This window comes from Poecilia formosa, unplaced genomic scaffold (assembly GCF_000485575.1).
Source record: "Poecilia formosa unplaced genomic scaffold, Poecilia_formosa-5.1.2 Scaffold956, whole genome shotgun sequence".
In the NCBI taxonomy this organism is placed as follows: Eukaryota; Metazoa; Chordata; class Actinopteri; order Cyprinodontiformes; family Poeciliidae; genus Poecilia; species Poecilia formosa.
In genome coordinates, this window is record NW_006800895.1 from 21,206 (window position 1) to 38,491 (window position 17,286).

The 17,286-nt window shown below is 35.3% G+C and overlaps 1 protein-coding gene across 2 annotated transcripts in view; it reads right to left on the minus strand.

Annotated features, from left to right (window-relative positions):
• The window catches only part of pou2f3 (POU class 2 homeobox 3), a 39,605-nt gene that overhangs the window by 15,236 nt on the left and 7,083 nt on the right, over positions 1-17,286 (minus strand). Inside the window, exons 1-3 of one of the 2 annotated variants that reach the window (XM_007543970.2) lie at positions 7,179-7,432; positions 6,290-6,318; positions 2,432-2,533 (exon numbers count right to left, since the gene is read on the minus strand). Coding sequence is in view for 1 of the 2 variants with exons in the window: in XM_007543967.2 (XP_007544029.1) it covers positions 2,432-2,533; positions 6,290-6,318 (131 nt within the window). In the remaining variant the exon portion in view is untranslated. Of the gene's footprint in view, positions 1-2,431; positions 2,534-6,289; positions 6,319-7,178; positions 7,433-17,286 lie in introns of those variants that run through there. The other variant, XM_007543967.2, reaches the window with a different exon arrangement.

Below are 17,286 nucleotides of genomic sequence, written 5' to 3' on the forward strand. Positions count from 1 at the left end.
TTCACAGTATTTTATGGTACTGTTTATGGTACTGTTGTGAGTGATAATGATAAAAGTGACAAGAACTATTTACTTCTTTTTTAGTTAACTGTTTGGCTGCGACTGGGTGTCACAGCAATTAAAGCCCCACAAACATTCCTATTCAGAACGGACTTTAGGTCACCAGTCATACAAAGAAGTGTTATTTATATCATTAAACCACAAATCATACTTTCAAATTTATTGATGCTTTCTTTCAACAAACAGTGGAGAAAATAGTAAAAACTAATCATCCCACCAATATGGATAGCTTGGGAATTTTAAACATAATTTCCCACCCCTACTGTAATATATATATTCAGTGTGAGTAATAAATCTCATTAAGAAATAATTGATTTTAATAAGCTTACTGGCACCTCCAAAAATAACTTTAAAATATAAGTAAATGAAGAACTTTAAGTTTCTAAGATCAACTTTATGACGTTATTATGGATTATTAACATTGTGTTAATAATCCATAACTTTCATTCCCTATGCTTCAAAATGGGAACAATAAAAGAGAATACATTTGAAGTCTTTAAAGTCAATCAGATATGATTTGATCATTGTCATTCAAAAAGTGAATACAAGAAAATAGGTATCTGTCTAAACTCATTCATTTCTACAGTCAGAGCAATACTTAAAAAGCTTAAAACAGAAACAATATAATGACAAGTAAAGTCGGTGTTATGAGAATACAATCATAATATGACAAGAAGAAAGCCGTAATATTATGAGAATAAAAACACAATATTAGGAGAATGAAATAGAAATTTTATAACTCCATCCATCCATCCATCCATTTTCTTACACCCTTGTCCCTTAGTGGGGTCAGGAGGGTTGTTGGTGTCTATCTCCAACTAATGTTCTGGGCGAGAGGCGAGGTCACCCTGGACAGGTCACCAGTCTGTCGCAGGGCAACACAGACACACAGGACAAACAACCATGCACACACACACACATCTAGGGAGAATTTAGAGAGACCAATTAACCTGACAGTCATGGTTTTGGACTGTGGGAGGAAACCGGACCACCCGGAGAAAACCCACCATGCACAGGGAGAACATGGAAACTCCATGCAGAAGGACCGGGGCCGGGAATCAAACCCAGAGCCTTCTTGCTGCAAGGCAACAGCTCTACCAACTGCACCATTTTATAACGTCTACACAAAAAATAATAAAAAATTACAAGATGAATGTTGAGCATCTTGTAAAATTATAATTTGGTATTGGTTTTACAAATAAGATATTCTTAGACTTTTAACACATCAGTATGAAACTGTTATCAGTAGCAGAACTTTGAAGCAGTTGCACAAACAACCGAGTTAACGAACAACATGGATTTGAATGGCTGGCCACATCAGATTGTGATAACTATGTCAAAACTTTGATCTCCTTAAGACATTTTTTCTAGTAATGTTACATATTTTTTTCTAGCATATTGCGTCTTTATTCTGCTAATATCATGAATTCATTTTGGAAAAAAATCTCTTTGTCTGGCACTAATACTCTGTTGCAGAAATAGTTCACCGTACACAAAATGAGCCTTCTTCTTTTTCCCGAGTGTTGCACAAAGTATGTATGTCAGGGAAACTGAAAGTTGTGGAAATGGTGATTTTAGATTAAATCACACATCTGAAATGACAGAATAATTTTTTAAGACTTTTTACTCAGTTCTTATCAGCGGTGGTAACAAATAGCTACTGAAAAATAAAGCTTGGATTCATTTTAACATCTGTATTTATTCTCTGGGTGATTAAATGAAGCCGTTTTAAACTTCCTAAAATTTAATCTGATCTTTTGCAACACCTCTGATTGCAAAAGAAGATCAGATTAAACAGAGTCCTGAAGAAACCTCCCCAGACTTACTGCCTTCATTTTCCTGAGTTCATTTCTCCAGTGTCATTTTTCAAGTCTTGCTCATTATCAAGTGGTATCCATTTAGTAAAACTATGACATGATTCAGAGAAAATCATAATAAAATGGGCTGTTTGTTATGACAACCTTAAAGAAGAGGATTAGAATCAGTAAAAAAGAAAAAAAAATAGAATTCTGACTTTTTCGCAGAAGATTCAAATCAGGATTGTTACAAAGTCCAAATTTCGAGGAAAAAAGGGGAATTCTAAAAAAAAAAAAAAAAAAAAAAGGTCAAATTTCTCAGATTAAAGTCAAAATTCTGAGGGAAAAAAAAAACATCAAAATTCTGAAATTAAAGAAGTCAGAATTCTGGAGAAACAAAAGTCAGAATTTTTTTTTTCTTCAGTTGCCCTAATCCTTTTCCATATAACCTGGATATGTTACTTTAATACACTTATATGGTTTAAAGCGTCCTTTTGTTTGCATTGCTAACAAAAGAGGTTTTAGACTTTTCCAGGATATTAACAAAGTGCATCATTTAATGGACTCTGTCTTACCCCAGTTAACTGACTCCCATGCACTGGAGAGCTCTGTGTGAGGTGGCATGTCTTCACTGAGGATGCTGAATGAGGGGAGTCGTTGAGGTCTTCTGTTTTAATCTAAAAGCATAAAACAAATGCCAAACAATGACTTTGTTTGGAAGTTCATTGTTTGGACAATAAAGTCTAATAAAATCATTTATTAGACTTTTCAAAGCAGAGTGGAGGGCAAGCCCTGTTGATAAATGAATGTTCACTACTTATAGAGGTAGACCAAAATCCCTCACAGGCTTCCTTACCAGTTGGTTGCTCAACAAATTACAAAGCATGATAGATGCTCACCCTCCCCTTTTGGCAAACTGGTATGCAAATATCCCTTCCCCCCCATCTCTAACTTACTACCCCCAGAGAACTGTGACACTTCCTCAAAGCATAAGCACCCAATGAAAAACAACACAAAAAAACGTCAAACTGGGCAAAAAAAAAAACAAGAAATTTCCAACGTATAATTAGTTTTCTAATAAATCACACTGACAAAAGTTTGTCAACCTTTCGTTCTCACACATTTATTCTCGCTATGAACTACTCTTTTTGAAAGCCAACAGTGACAGCAGCCCTAAAACAAGGGCTGTCACACATAAAGAGCACCACTGTTGTCCTAAACCACAAAATAGTCACGTTAAATTGACGTTTTGCTACCAGGAAAAATATATGTTTTCCATTTAAGTGATCTTAAATGGAAAACATATTACATTAATGAATAATAGCTGGAACATTTGAAAATTAAACTATTTTTCAAGTTATTCTTTTGAAAAATAATTTTCATGCTACATTTTTTGTTATTTTTGTCAGTTATTGTCTTGTCACTTTTAAACCACATTTCTACAAAAACAATGTAATTTTTAAGGAACTAAAGAAACTGAAAACTTTTTAACATACATTTTGGTCCAAACAAATTAATCAAGCCAAATATTTTTCTATCCACCTGTACAAAAGGGCAAAATCAGTCTTTATTAATTGAAATACATGTGACTATATCCCATTTACTGAACACTTGTTCAAACCACATGCTATGATGACATCGATCCAACCCTGCAAACTAAAAACATGTGGTTCACCATCTTATACATTAAATACTGCGGTCAACAGCAGACGAGGTATTTTTTCCGCCACCGTTCACATTACGAATTGTAATGAACTACTGTTATGTCCAGTTTTTATATTTTTTAGCTTTTAACTATGCTTTCAGATGATTTTTTAGAAGATTAGAACAATCACTAGGAACCTCATAGATCCTGGTTAACTTGGTCAGAACACAGTCTCTTTGTCCTCAATTACAACAATGTGTTAGTTCAGCTTTTTGTAATTTAAAACAAAGGTCTTTGGGTGAAACTCTGCTGGCCAGAGGAGGGAGGATGCAGTATTTACTCATATGAGAAATACTCCTGAAGATCTTTACAAAAAAATTGAAAATAGCCGCATTGATATCCGTTAACGCCATTTTTGTACTTTGATATTCAGTTATATAAATCTTCTTCCCGTAGTCTGTGAACAGGAAGTTATTGGGGCATGCGAAAACATACTGACATCTGGTTATGCTTGTTTGAACTTTTGACATTTTGTGCATCAGAAATCATAGTACTGTATAGTCTCTGAAAGTGCAAAAGGCTGCTAATTAGCTTTATGTTGATTCATGTTGCTAAATGTTGTTAGGGTTATGTTGGTGAGCTAAAACATTTATTACTAAAACTTGTATTGTTCTATTTGTCCCTCGCAGCAGGTCACGTTTAAATGTCCATCACTCATTCACGATCTTCTCCTCATAAATATGACGACAATAGACTGCAACTCCGGAAAATCTAATATGGTTTGTGGTTTTATTGTTCAATAGATTTTACAGTTTCCTTCTGTGAATAATAAAGTATGGCAAAGTTAAACTGAACTGAATTACTTGTAGTATGTATTGTGTATTATATTTTTGACTATTTTTATCTTGTTCGTTATTGTTATTTGAAACAGGTATCTCTCTCAACAAAATTTGCATATACATTTTTAAAAAACTCTTCGACCACAACTTTTTAAAGACATTTAGGACTCAACCTTGTAAGCCAGTTATGTCTTACAACATTAGCTAATCGTTAGCAGCATAATGGAGCTTCCGATTTCTCCTCATAATCAAAACGCTGCTAAAATCAGCATTCAAAGTCGTTTAAAGTTCAAATTCATGATTACAAGAAACTGGAAAAATTCCTGTCAACCTTTTTCATTTTTTGTTGTTTTTACTGTGTCTTTGGGAAGCATATTGATGAACAATCACTATTTGTGAACGTGTTGTAATTTTTTGTAGTCTATGCGACAAAAAGGCTACAATTTTAGTCTTGCCAACAGCAGTTAGCCTTGTGACTCAACACAAATAAATATCACTACAGTTTTCCTACATCTTAGGAAATTTCTCTCATCTTAAAAATCAAGTCAAACTGAATCCCACATTAATTTCTGCCATACATACAACCCCCACTGATGGTGACTGAGAAAAAAAAACAGTAACTAATGCTAGATGAAAATTAAATAAAATTATCATCAAATGTTTTTGGAAAATACTTTGTTCCAGCTATTTAATACACAGAGTAAATTGCAGGAGGACAGAACATGTAAAAATAAGCTGAAATTGATTCACACTTTGGTTCCTGCTTATGTTCAAGTTAACATTAGCATTTTAGCCTCACTAAATGCTACAAGTAAAAAGAAAACTGTTTAAACATCTCATGAGCCCCCTTTTTTGGTATCATACCTGGCATGGGCAAATAGTTTTCTTGTGGATCTGGGCATGTACCTACACGGGAAACTGGTTTACCAAACTCCCACAGCAACAAAAACATGCATTTTGAAAGAAATGTGTCATCTATTTAACATCTGTTCTTCTGAGAGAAAATATATATAAAATAGACAGTGCATCTGACGGTAGAACAAATACCAAATATACCTTAGCATATGTCCGATATTCTTATTTCTAATAATTTCAGTGTTTTCTGTCATAGGCTTGTACAGCATATTTTTATTAATGTCATTCTTATTGTTTTTAACATATTGTTTTTTAACACATTAAGAACTTTTTGTGTGAACCTATACTCAATGCTGCTGTTATATTTGAATTTCCCCCTTTTTTTGTCCCTTTTTCGGACAATAAAGGCTGCTTTTAATCAATTCTAATTGTATTCCTATATGCATTATTATAAGATCTAGTCTTCCTTATGGGTATGTCTCAATTTAGCTGCCCAATTTTCACATCTTTTACTCCCATGTTACATATTCTAATATTTTAGTTATTCTTACAAAAAATAGTTGAAATTAACGTGTTGAGTAGTCTAATCAAAGTTCAGACTTAAATCTGGTTGAGTGTTATGACCTCAAACAGGCTGTTTGAAATTGAAAACTCTCCAGTTTTCTTTTAAACAAATCTGCACAATTTGTTTCAATAATAAATGAAGCCATCATGTGAAATTTGCTTTTTGCGTTCATTTATGTTATCTTTGGCTTATATTAAAGTTTGTCTAATGATCCTAAAGCAAAATAAATCAAATTGTCTCTTTTGCTAAATGCTCTTTCTGGAGTCAAATAAACTTTTTCTGACTGAAAGCTAAACATGCAGTCGCTGAATGACAGACTGTAGATGGGTTTGCATGCAGTTCATTTAATTCGAAGACACATTTGTTTCACCCACAGTGCAGGAAACAAACATTAGATTGCATGCGAGCAAACAGGAAGGGATGGCATGTTTAATAAAAGATCATCCTGACTCATCCAGAGGAAAACAGACGTCATTTACACAGTCCTGATTCAGGAGAATTCAAACTCTGGAAGTGATGTCATACTCACCTGTCGATTAAAGTCTATTCCGTTTCGCTCTGGATGTGGAAAGAGGAAAAGAACAAAACACATATTTTAAAATGTTGTCTTCCAAAAAGTAAAATTCAAAACAAATCGACACAACAAAGGTTGTTAAATGGGATGTGTTGGATTAGACACACATTAATCACATTTAAGCAAAGTATTTCTGAAATATATCGTCTTTGATTTTGGTTTCATTTTGACACCAAGTTTAAATCGTGCAGTTCCAGTTATGAGGTATTATGTTAATTAGAGATGCAGTATTTTTGTGGCTGATATAGATTCCTTGTTTTCTTATGGTCTTATATTAATAACACATTTTATTTATAACACTTTGCATTTACAGATATCTCAAAGTGCTAGTATCAGCTACAAACAAGGATTATAAAATACAGATTTAAACACTACAAGATTAGGATAAGACACATTAATTAAAAGGAAATCATAGAATATATGGTATAAAACAACAGGATTGAGGCCTATTTCGAAGGATACAGTTTGACCTGCTAATTGCACTATGATACATAAAAAAGGAGATATGAGACTTGCTGAAAAGAAAGAAAAAGTAAGATAATCCCATGTATCCATTAAACATGTATTCCTAAACTTTATTTCTAATTGTATCAAAGTTAATCCATTAATAGAACAAAAATGGTGGAAGTTATTAGTTTTATTGCCTAATAGGAAAAGGAAAGAGATTCATATTTCTATTTATTCTACCATTTCTAACAATTTGTAGATTTAATTGGATTAATACAGTGTAAAATGAGGGAAAAAGTTAAATGAATCTAAGGTACTGAAATTAAACAAGCAAATTAACAAATTAAACATTAAGAACAAAAATAAAAAAGAGATCTTAATAGAGCTGAATCCAAACCTCAGAGTTGCATTGTGGTGTCAAATCCTGTTTGATGTTCTGTGGGTTTTGGTGATGAGGTAGACGCTGTGGACCCAGGTTATGATGAATAATGGTAGTTTTAATGCTGAACAACGAAAAGCACAGAGAAGTCCAGGCAGCACAGGTGAGGACAAAAGCAAGGAACTCAAACACTGGTAGTACTGGTAGAAAACAATACAACGTATTGTCTATGCTAGACAGCATAGACAAGGAGCTGACAAGGAGCAGGGAACACAAGTGGGAATTTTTGGTGTAATCAGGGAACATAAGACACAGCTGGGAACAATCAAGAGCAGACAAGACAACACAGGAACTAAACTGACACACAGAAAAACCAAATCCTCACAATATCATTAAAGATCATAAACATAAAAGGCTTTGGACTATTGCCTTATTAAAAGAAAAAGAGGCAATTTCAAAAATCTTTGGACAAATTTTTAACATGCTTGACTTATGGTCAGGGGCCGGAGATAATCATTTCAAGGGCCACACATGACTCCAGGCCACAGTTTGGACACTCCTAATCTAAACCAACCAGATCTCTTATATTCTTTTTATTTTCACGTGATGGGTTGACCAGAGATCTGTTCAAAGCTTGTAAAAATTGTTTTATAATTTCCTCCCTGACAGGTATGCTTTGTCATCAAGATGTTTGCTCAATAATGTTCTTAAATTCCTGAGGCTTTCACAGAATTCAGTACATTGTATAGTATTGCATTATATTAACTCTACCAACTACTTAGCTCACCTTTGAAAGGTTTTGTATGCACTAAGGGCACCAGGTTAAAAGAGGATGAATACAAAAACATGTTACGCATAAATCTAATCAAAATTTATTTAAGTTTGCAGCTGCAATAGGAAAAAATATCAAATATTTTCAAGTATGAATAGTTTTGCAAGGCTTGTGTGTGCAGTTAATGGAGAAATCCTTAAGCACAGTAAAAACATTTAACATGTGAATCAATTATATCATTTTAGTTCTTTTCTGAGAAACCCCATCAAACTTGTACAAAAATTAATAATTTCAAGCCTTAAGGTTAATTATTTTACTCTAACTTAAAAAAATATACATCTTGTTTTCTAAACTATAACACAGAATGTGATGTGTTACTAAACATGGTTATAAATATAACAAAAACATGTAATATATTGGTTAATGGTGGTAGTCTATGTAAAGCAAACTATGAGGATTGGTTTTTCTGTCAGTTTAGTTCCTGTGATGTCTTGTCTGCCCTTGATTGCTTCCAGCTGTGTCTTGTGTTCCTTGATTACCTCTTGTGTATTTACTCCCACCTGTGTTATCAGATCCCTGTCTATGCTGTCTAGCTGTCCTTACTGTCTGTTTATTGTCTGTTATTGTTTTCTACCAATACTACCAGCATTTGAGTTCCTTGTCTTTATGCTCACCTGTGCTGCCTGGACTTCTCTGTGCTATTTGTTGTTCACCCTTAAAACTTCCATTATTCATCAATACCTGGGTCCACAGCGTCTACCTCATCACCAAAACCCACAGATATACAGATTTCATTAATAAATTGATTATTGTTGAGTAGATGCTAAAATTAAAAAATAAATCAAGTTTTGCATTTTTAATTTAATATTTTTAGTGGTCCACATGTGGTGTAAATTTGCCAGTTTTGGCCCCCAGGGCAAAACATTTGAACAGCACTGATTTAGATCAAAACATTTTCATGTGCTAGAATGGCCTACTCAAAGTCCAGACCTAAATCTAATTGAAAATCTGTGGCAAGAGAAAAAAACTGATCATCACAGATGTTCTCCATACAATCTGACTGAGCTTGAGTTGTTGAGATAAACCTCAAAAACTCGCAGTTGTAACTGTAGTGAAAGGACATGTTGACTCAAGGGACCTTGAAACAAATGATTGCCATACTTTTGATATTTTTATTTCTGAAAATATGTCTGGATTTCCTTTCAATTTGCACTATTTTTTGTTAGCTATACAGATAAAATTCCAGTAAAACACATCAAAATGTGTTTTGATGTGTGCAAAATGTGGAAAAGTTAATATTGCAAAATGTGGAAAAGTTCAAGGAAAACAAATACTTTTATTAATAAATTTTTAAAAAGTACTTTTATGAAGATTTCCAACTACATGTGTGTGAAGAGACAAATGACAGAGTACAGTGGTACAAAGGTTTGCTGGATAAGCTTGCATCATTTGAATGTCAAATTGGGCCTATTGGGCTGTGTGTGAGAGACAGAGAGAGCAAACGAAAGAGGCAGAGGGCAGGTTTAAACACAAAATGCAAATACACTTATAACCCCCTTACCACCCTGAACCAACCCTTCTTTCCCCCTGCGGCACAGCCAGTTTCACAGCCAAGGTTCCAGTATGGAAATGACCAGAACATGCAAATCAGCTAAGAGTGCAGGAAGCCTAGTCCTGTACACGCATGCACACATGCGCGCACACACACACGCGACTCGAGATAGTTACACATCAGTGCATAGACACAAAAAGTCACTAAGAAAATTTAATAAATATTTAGTTTTGTCAAGAAAAATCTGTTGGTTTAGGCGAACCATTAAAAAACCCAAACTGGTTAAAAAAAGGAACAGAAAGTGTCACATTTTTCACTTTCACACATTACTTATATGAATTATTGCCCAAAGAGTCTTGCCTTTCTGTAGATTTTGTCAAAAACATTTTATATATTCTTTTGAAAATGTCTTGAACATTTCTTTCATTTTGCTATAGACATTGGTCACTTTTCTTCTCATTAGCTTTATTTTTACCTCTGCATTTTGGATTACTCAGACACAATGAACCAGTGACATGTCATGTTTAACAGTCAAACTGTCAAGAAATCATTTTAAATTTAAACCTTAGGTCTTTTCTTATTAACAAATATACAGGAATATAGATTGTTCTAATTTCTGAATCTATGAAAAAATATTAGAAACACACATAATATTTTAGCACCAACACACCAGTCATGGAAGACCTATTGGTAGACAACTTTCAAAATAAGACAACTTCCAGGTAGTTTTTTGTGCATATCCCTTCTTTTGTCCCTGAATTCATATCTCATAATTTTTAAGCTGTTGCCATTCTCAAGTAAAGGGAATGAACAAATAATGAGAAAAAGTAGCAAAAGTCAAAATAAAAACTGTAAATGCCTCCCTTTGCTATTTTGTACCCACACATTGCTACTCCTACGCAAATAATAAAGTGGTGAATAAACCACTTTATATTGTTTATCATTTTATCGATCTTTGCAGTAAAGTATTTTTAATAAAAATAAATAAAAAAATACAAAAATTTCCAGTATATTTCATTTGAATTGATATTATTCTGTTCAGGTTTTAATGTACAGCCACTTGCCATTCTTTTGTCTGAACCAGACAAAAGATCCTTTTTTTTACTGGAGACAATTTGTAAACTTTTGCAATCAATTTGTAAAAAAATCCTTGAATGTTCATTCTGCAGAGGTAAAGCACAACCCACATATGGCGACCTGAGTCCTTGACGCAGCTGTCACAGGTTCGAGTCCTGACCTGATGACCTTTGCAGTATGTCTTCCTCCTCTTTCATTACCCACTTTCTTGTCTAACCACTCTAATCTAGAGTCAATAAAACTTTAAGAAAAAAACTCCAAAAGTACAAAAGCAACTCTGAAAGCATTTTGGAAGACACAGTTTGATTCATTCTGTTGGCACAGCGTGTCGCGTGACAAGGAGATGAGCACGAAAACTGCTTCACGGGCTGAACCACCAGTCCACTAACGCACCATCTAACCAGGAAACTTTATCAGTGCCGACAAAGTCAGCATGTTGCGATGTAAATGCACACGATGCACATAATGCTTCGGAACAATTCATTGAATGATTCAAGTATCTCGATTATTAAAATTTCTCAAGGAAAATTATCTGCCTTGAAGCTTTGTTAAATTGTGTTTTATTATTTACATTTTAAAATAAAGCCAAATGACGCTTCTCTTTCTCTCAGACATTTGGATACTCCGGTGTCTCTCTTCGTAATGTGACGTGTTGACCCAAGCAGAGCGCTTGAGTGGGCAGGCCAGCCTTGAGCCTCCTGCATGGCTGTTTGACTGGCGCCGCTGTGCTGTGTGACACATCGTAGCGGTACACTTACAGACCGAGAGTAGATTTTGATGAACCCATATGTGCAGCAGTCTGCGTGCGGGAAAGACAAAAAGCTTGAGTATCGATCTTTTTACATGAGCAACGTTATGCTGCTAACAGCATAGCATTCAATTTTCAACTTTGGTATGGGAGGATTTTATCGATTGATGATAATGTCCCAGTTTTTATCGTTTTCGGGGGACCAATAAGCATCCTTAAAAAGACTGGGGCGATGCCTATGGCAGTCTTTCTCCTGCAGCCTACTGGCTGGTTCAGAGCGAACGGCGGGGAAGAGCACAGCCGTTGTACTTATTCAGGTGAGCGGATAGATTGAACACTGCGGCCTGCTGCGCTGCATTTGATGTTCTATTTTTGCGGACGAACCGGAAAATAAATAAGAAATGGGTGGCAGAGTACATTGTGGCGGTAAATAGTTGGTAGATGTGTTTCAGAGTGTGACGAACGAAGATATGAAATTCTATTGCTAACATGGACACAAAAGCTATAAAAAGCTGGGCAAGGTGAGAGTTCATCTGTTAAATTGACTGAAGATGAATACATAAACTAAAAGCTGAATTATAGACATTTTTCATTGGCGTATTTGTGAGCCTGGCTCTTTATTATTAAATTGGATATAATTTTTTATATAACTTTTCTTCAGGTTAACTTAGAAAGTCAGCTATTATTGTTACAGGTTCATTTTCTAATTTTCTATAAAAGTAATTGTTAGGAATGCTCAAGTATGAAAAATTGGACTGATGATATCGGATAGTAACACTGCTGTTATGTTAGACTTACCAACATTTTATTTGATCAAAATCCTTTTATCCAGTTACTTGATTAATTGTAAGAATAATCAATAGAATACTCAATTACTAAAATATTTGTTTACAACAACCCTACTTTGTTCACAAAAATATATAATTCTCACAGCACGCTCACCGTGCACCTCTAAAAGCGTGATCATGGCTTCAAATTGAACTTAACACAGCTAATGCTGTGGCTTTTAAACTTGACTCATACCTTGATAAATTCTTCAAAGAATCATGAGTCCTCACAGGGGATGATATAAATGTCCATACAGGTCAGCTTGTGTCCAGTTAGAGTGAAAGCAGGTGCACATCATCCCTGCCGAGGTAAACTTCAGAGATCAAACAGCGCATGGGCCAAGAACGGTGCCAGCTCCCTGTTCAAGAGATCAGCTATAAAAACTATAAATCCATCTTTCAGGAACAATTCTGCTCTGCCAATAAAATGCTCTAAGCTGGTCTTAAATTACATTTAAAGCGTGCAAATCTGGTAATATATTGCTTCATTTATCCTCTTTCTTTTGTCAGTTCCTGATTAGTAATCTCACTGATATGGCTTAAAAATTCTTAAAAATGTCCAGATTTTCCGTGCTTCTACCTAAATTAGGTCCATTTACATCTTAATTTTTAACTCTTTAGTTATTACTTCTTACTAGAGATGTGCCGATCAGGTTTTTTCCTACCGATTCAGATTCCGATCACCCATGAGGGCCGATCACGGCCGATCACCGATACCGATCACATAAATATTTTTTTTAATCATAAGCACTACCGGTTCCATTATGTGGAAAAAGGAACCATGAATTCACCTTAATTTAGACAAAAACTTGTTTTTAATAACTTTTTCCAAGAAGAAAACTAAACAAAACAACCATTGTGCAAATTGTACTGTTATCGGTAATACTATCTTTAACAGACTAAAAACATATGAAGGGTGTATAGAAAATGGATGGATGGCTTAACTTAATAATTAAGAGGGGGAAGACACGCAGGAAAGGTCATCTGGCTGGAATCAAACCTGGTGGAACTTGTCATGACATCAGACATAGGATACAAATGCAGCATTGAACTTAGTGTGTGTTTGAGTCTTTGAGTGTGTTTTGGATGAACTGAAATCCAAAAAATAGGACAGTAAAAGGTCCTAAATCAGATCTTTTTATTATTACTATTTATTTATTTTTACATTTTAACCAGATGAAGCTAAAGGCCTCTTGTGGAGTTTTTGATAGCACATCTTTACAGACAAAAGGTTTATATATATATATATATATATATATATATATAAAGTCCAAAATGTATTTAATCCGTGCACAATTTTGGCTTAATTACTGCTCTGACTATGTTGTTCTTTCAGCAAATTACCGTATGTTCCGACTATAAGGCGCAACGGATTATAAGACGCATGGTCATACGGTCAACAAAAAAAACAGGTAACGGAAACAAAACAGTAAGTTTAGTTTAACTTTATTTGACTATATAACAATACACTCACGTTATTTTTTTATTCTTCTTCACAAACCCATCAAAGTCCTCGTCTTCTGTATCTGAATTGAACAGCTGGGCAATTTCGCCATCAAACATGCCAGTTTCCCTCTCATCATTGTCAGAGTCAGTCTCATTGCCAGGTGGCTGTTCAGCAATGATGCCGGCTTCCGCAAAAGTTCGGACAATAGTTAAGGCAGATACATTAGCCCAGGTATCTACAATCCGTTCACACATGGTGGCGTAACTCGCCCGGCGCTGCCTCCCCGTCTTAGTAAACGTGCGTTCGCAGTCTGTCGTCCATCACTCCCACGCCGCTCCTAACTTCTGTTTGAACGCCCTGTTTACACCAATGTCCAGTGGTTGGAGTTCTTTTGTTAATCCTCCCGGAATGACGGCAAACTCCGAATTAGTTTGGTTCACTTCTTTTTTCACAGTAGCAGTGAGATGGGCGCGCATGGAGTCACAGATGAACTGGGACGGTGATGTGTGGAAAGACCTATCTGGTCTTTACCGGAGGCGTATGCTGCAGAACTCGGAAAACAATTCTCTGATTGGTTTATCTCTGCCAGCGTACGTACTGTTCACTTTACGTCTCTGTGTCAGGGACAGATTTTGGAATTCGGTGCACACATAAGGCGCACTGCTGATTTTTGAGAAAATTTAAGGCTTTTAGGTGTGCCTTATAGTCCGGAAAATGCGGTATCTTTTTTAGAGTCTGTATACTCCAGTCCATGATTAATCCATTACTAAATTAGTTTATGACTACTTCAATAATTCATTAATATGATTAATTGTTTCAGCCCGAGCCTATAAATATTAAAATGTGATTGGAAAATTGTTCAGGTTGATCCGGTTGGCCAAGCAAGCATAATTCTCAATACCAGGCTTAATCTGAACTAATGGCACAAAAGTGTCTAATATTTCTGAGCGAAATATTAGACACTTCATTTCATGTTACAATGACTCTGCAACATGAAATATTCATAAAATGATGTGCATTGAGGGGGAAGTGATGAAGTTTTAATTGCAGGTTTATTCCCAAGAGCTCTGAATTTTTCCTCTGAATGTGACGCCAAAGCACAACTGCACAGCTGTGGTTCAATCCATTCTTGTATTTCAGGGAAAACACGCTGTTAAAATTCTCCAGAATAATTGTCTAGACTCGAGCAGGTCATCTTATTTGAATAAACCAGCCTCGCATGTGGTTCTGGATACGAGCCACTGCTGCCTAGCTTTAGAGTATGAATGACACATATTGTTGCTTCGCGTGACAGGACACCTTTTTCTTTTTTTTCCTCTTTCTTTCTTGCATGCTGTTTTCATGCCATGTGGCCATGTGGGTTTTCTCCGTTTTTTTTTTTGTTTTTTTTTACTTCCTCCCACATTTCAGAAACACGCTCACTTTACTGGTGATTCAAGCTTGGCCTGAGGTATCATCAGTCAAACAGCCTTTTGATGGACAGGTTACCAGTTTAAGCTCCAGCAGGCATGTCATTCTCAGAGCAAGATCAAAGTTGTAAGGAAAAAATAAATAAGAATTTTAGGGCAAAAAAAATTTACATCCTGCTTGACCTCAATTACAATGAAAAAAAAATAGCCAACATTAAGATTTTCACTGTTTTAGCTTTGTTATCACCATTAGGTTTTTAAAATTCTCAAACATTTTTTTAATATCAAAGATCACGTGAGGAAATTCCAGAAAAAATGGTTTTAAATGAGATAGCTCCAAGTGAAAAACTTGGAAAAATACATTATTAGGGTGTTTTCCACACCTGATAGTCTGGAAGACTAGGTTTAAAATCATTTCAGTGCATATATTAATATTTCAGCCATGGTCATAGTGGTCATCATCAGCCAACAGAAACTGCATTTCCAATGCATGCAAATGTTTGTCTATATTCTGCTAAAATGAAAATTTCACAACTGCAGTGTTTCCATAAGAAAGTAATTTAAAATCTAAAATTTAAAAGCTTGTTCATGCAATAAGTTATTCAAAATCATGTCAGAAATGGATGTAAATAGTTACATGAGATATATTTATAATTCAGCCTCAGACAAAACGTCAGCATCTTATTCAGCCGTTGGAGTGACAAGCTCCTTATACTTGCACAAATTCAAAAATGTTAGATTTCCAGTGTAAGTGTAGGATAAAAAAAAACAGTAATAAAACAACAACATAAGCGAAAGTAACAACAAAAAGGTTAAGCTACAGAAAGAGGATGAACCACACCACGACACCAAAAAGAGACCCAACCCAGAGCAAAACCACAACAAACAAATAACAAAAAACAAAAAATGGAAAATCACGACACCAGCAGCTTATATAATAGGATGCCCCATTTTGACTCATGGTTGCTAAAAGACCTTCCCAGACTGACTGATTTTAATGACATAGTGGGTGTAAAATATTGAATAAAATGTTGTGCTACATTAATGGCTTTATTTTCACTCTTACATTTAACTTTATGACACACAAAACTACAAATGAATCGTCCTTATTGTCTCCAGGTGCATTGTGGGTAAAGCTTGTCACCAACGTCATCATCAGTCACAAATGGCAAACTAGCTAGAGCATTTCTACGGATTACTTTAACATGTTTTGAATTTGTGTTGTTTCATCATTAGTGACCAGTAGCTTGATGATTCTGTTCTTCTCTTGGTTTGTTGTATTTCATGTCAGATGGACTTAAAAATGACATAGTAGCTCTCTCTGGTGATGACACTTGTTAGCTCTGCTGTTGCGGGCATGTCCATGTTTGTAAGGTTAAATTATCATGACCTTTATTATTTGGGCCTGATCATTAGCCCCGCCCCCCGGCCAACACCGTCTTGTTCCGCTCCTGCGCCACATGTTTGCCTGAGGAGCGGAGGCAGCAGTATGACGTCTTGTCTGGAGCTTATAACAAGGTAAGTTCCATGTTAAAATGATCATGTTTTTGACTATTTTTTATGGAGGCATTCATTTTCCATATACACAAGAGTATCGATACAAAGTTCGCTTAACGTACGTTTATTGGTTTGGATATCACGGTATATTCAACTGTTTATTATCTTAACCGAACATTAAAACTGTCAGGAAAATCTGGAGGCCATTTGAGTTAACATTATTTAGTTGCGGGGTCGTTTTCTTTAAGTTTTTGGCTGTAGACTGCAAAACGGAGGATTGGCTGTGCTGGATCATTGGCTTGATCTATGCCACCGGTGTCAAACTCCAGTTCTGGAGGACCACTGTCCTGCAACATTTAGATGTGCTGCTGCTGCACCACACCTGGATACAATAATTAGGTGATTAGCAGGACTCTGGAGAACTTATCTACACAATGAGGAGGCAATTGAGCCATTTGACTCTGGTGCTTTGAACCTGTGGCACATCTAAAAACTGCCAAAATGTTTTTTTTTTAAATATATATATATCATTATTCGTATGTCATGTTGGTGACTGAAACCTGTTATGATGACTTCATCACATTTCTTCAAACAGGTTGCATGACTTTTTTAATGCTGTCCAAAAATGTTTCTATAAGCTGACTAATTTCTTTAGTAATTATTTCTTAATTTTTTTATGCTTTATCTTTTAAACCGGGTGGGCAGAATAATTTGAGTGAATATGATGGTGACACACACAGAGGTGGGTCTGATTAGTTTTGCTTACACTTCTTTTTAAAATATTTATTTATTATCCT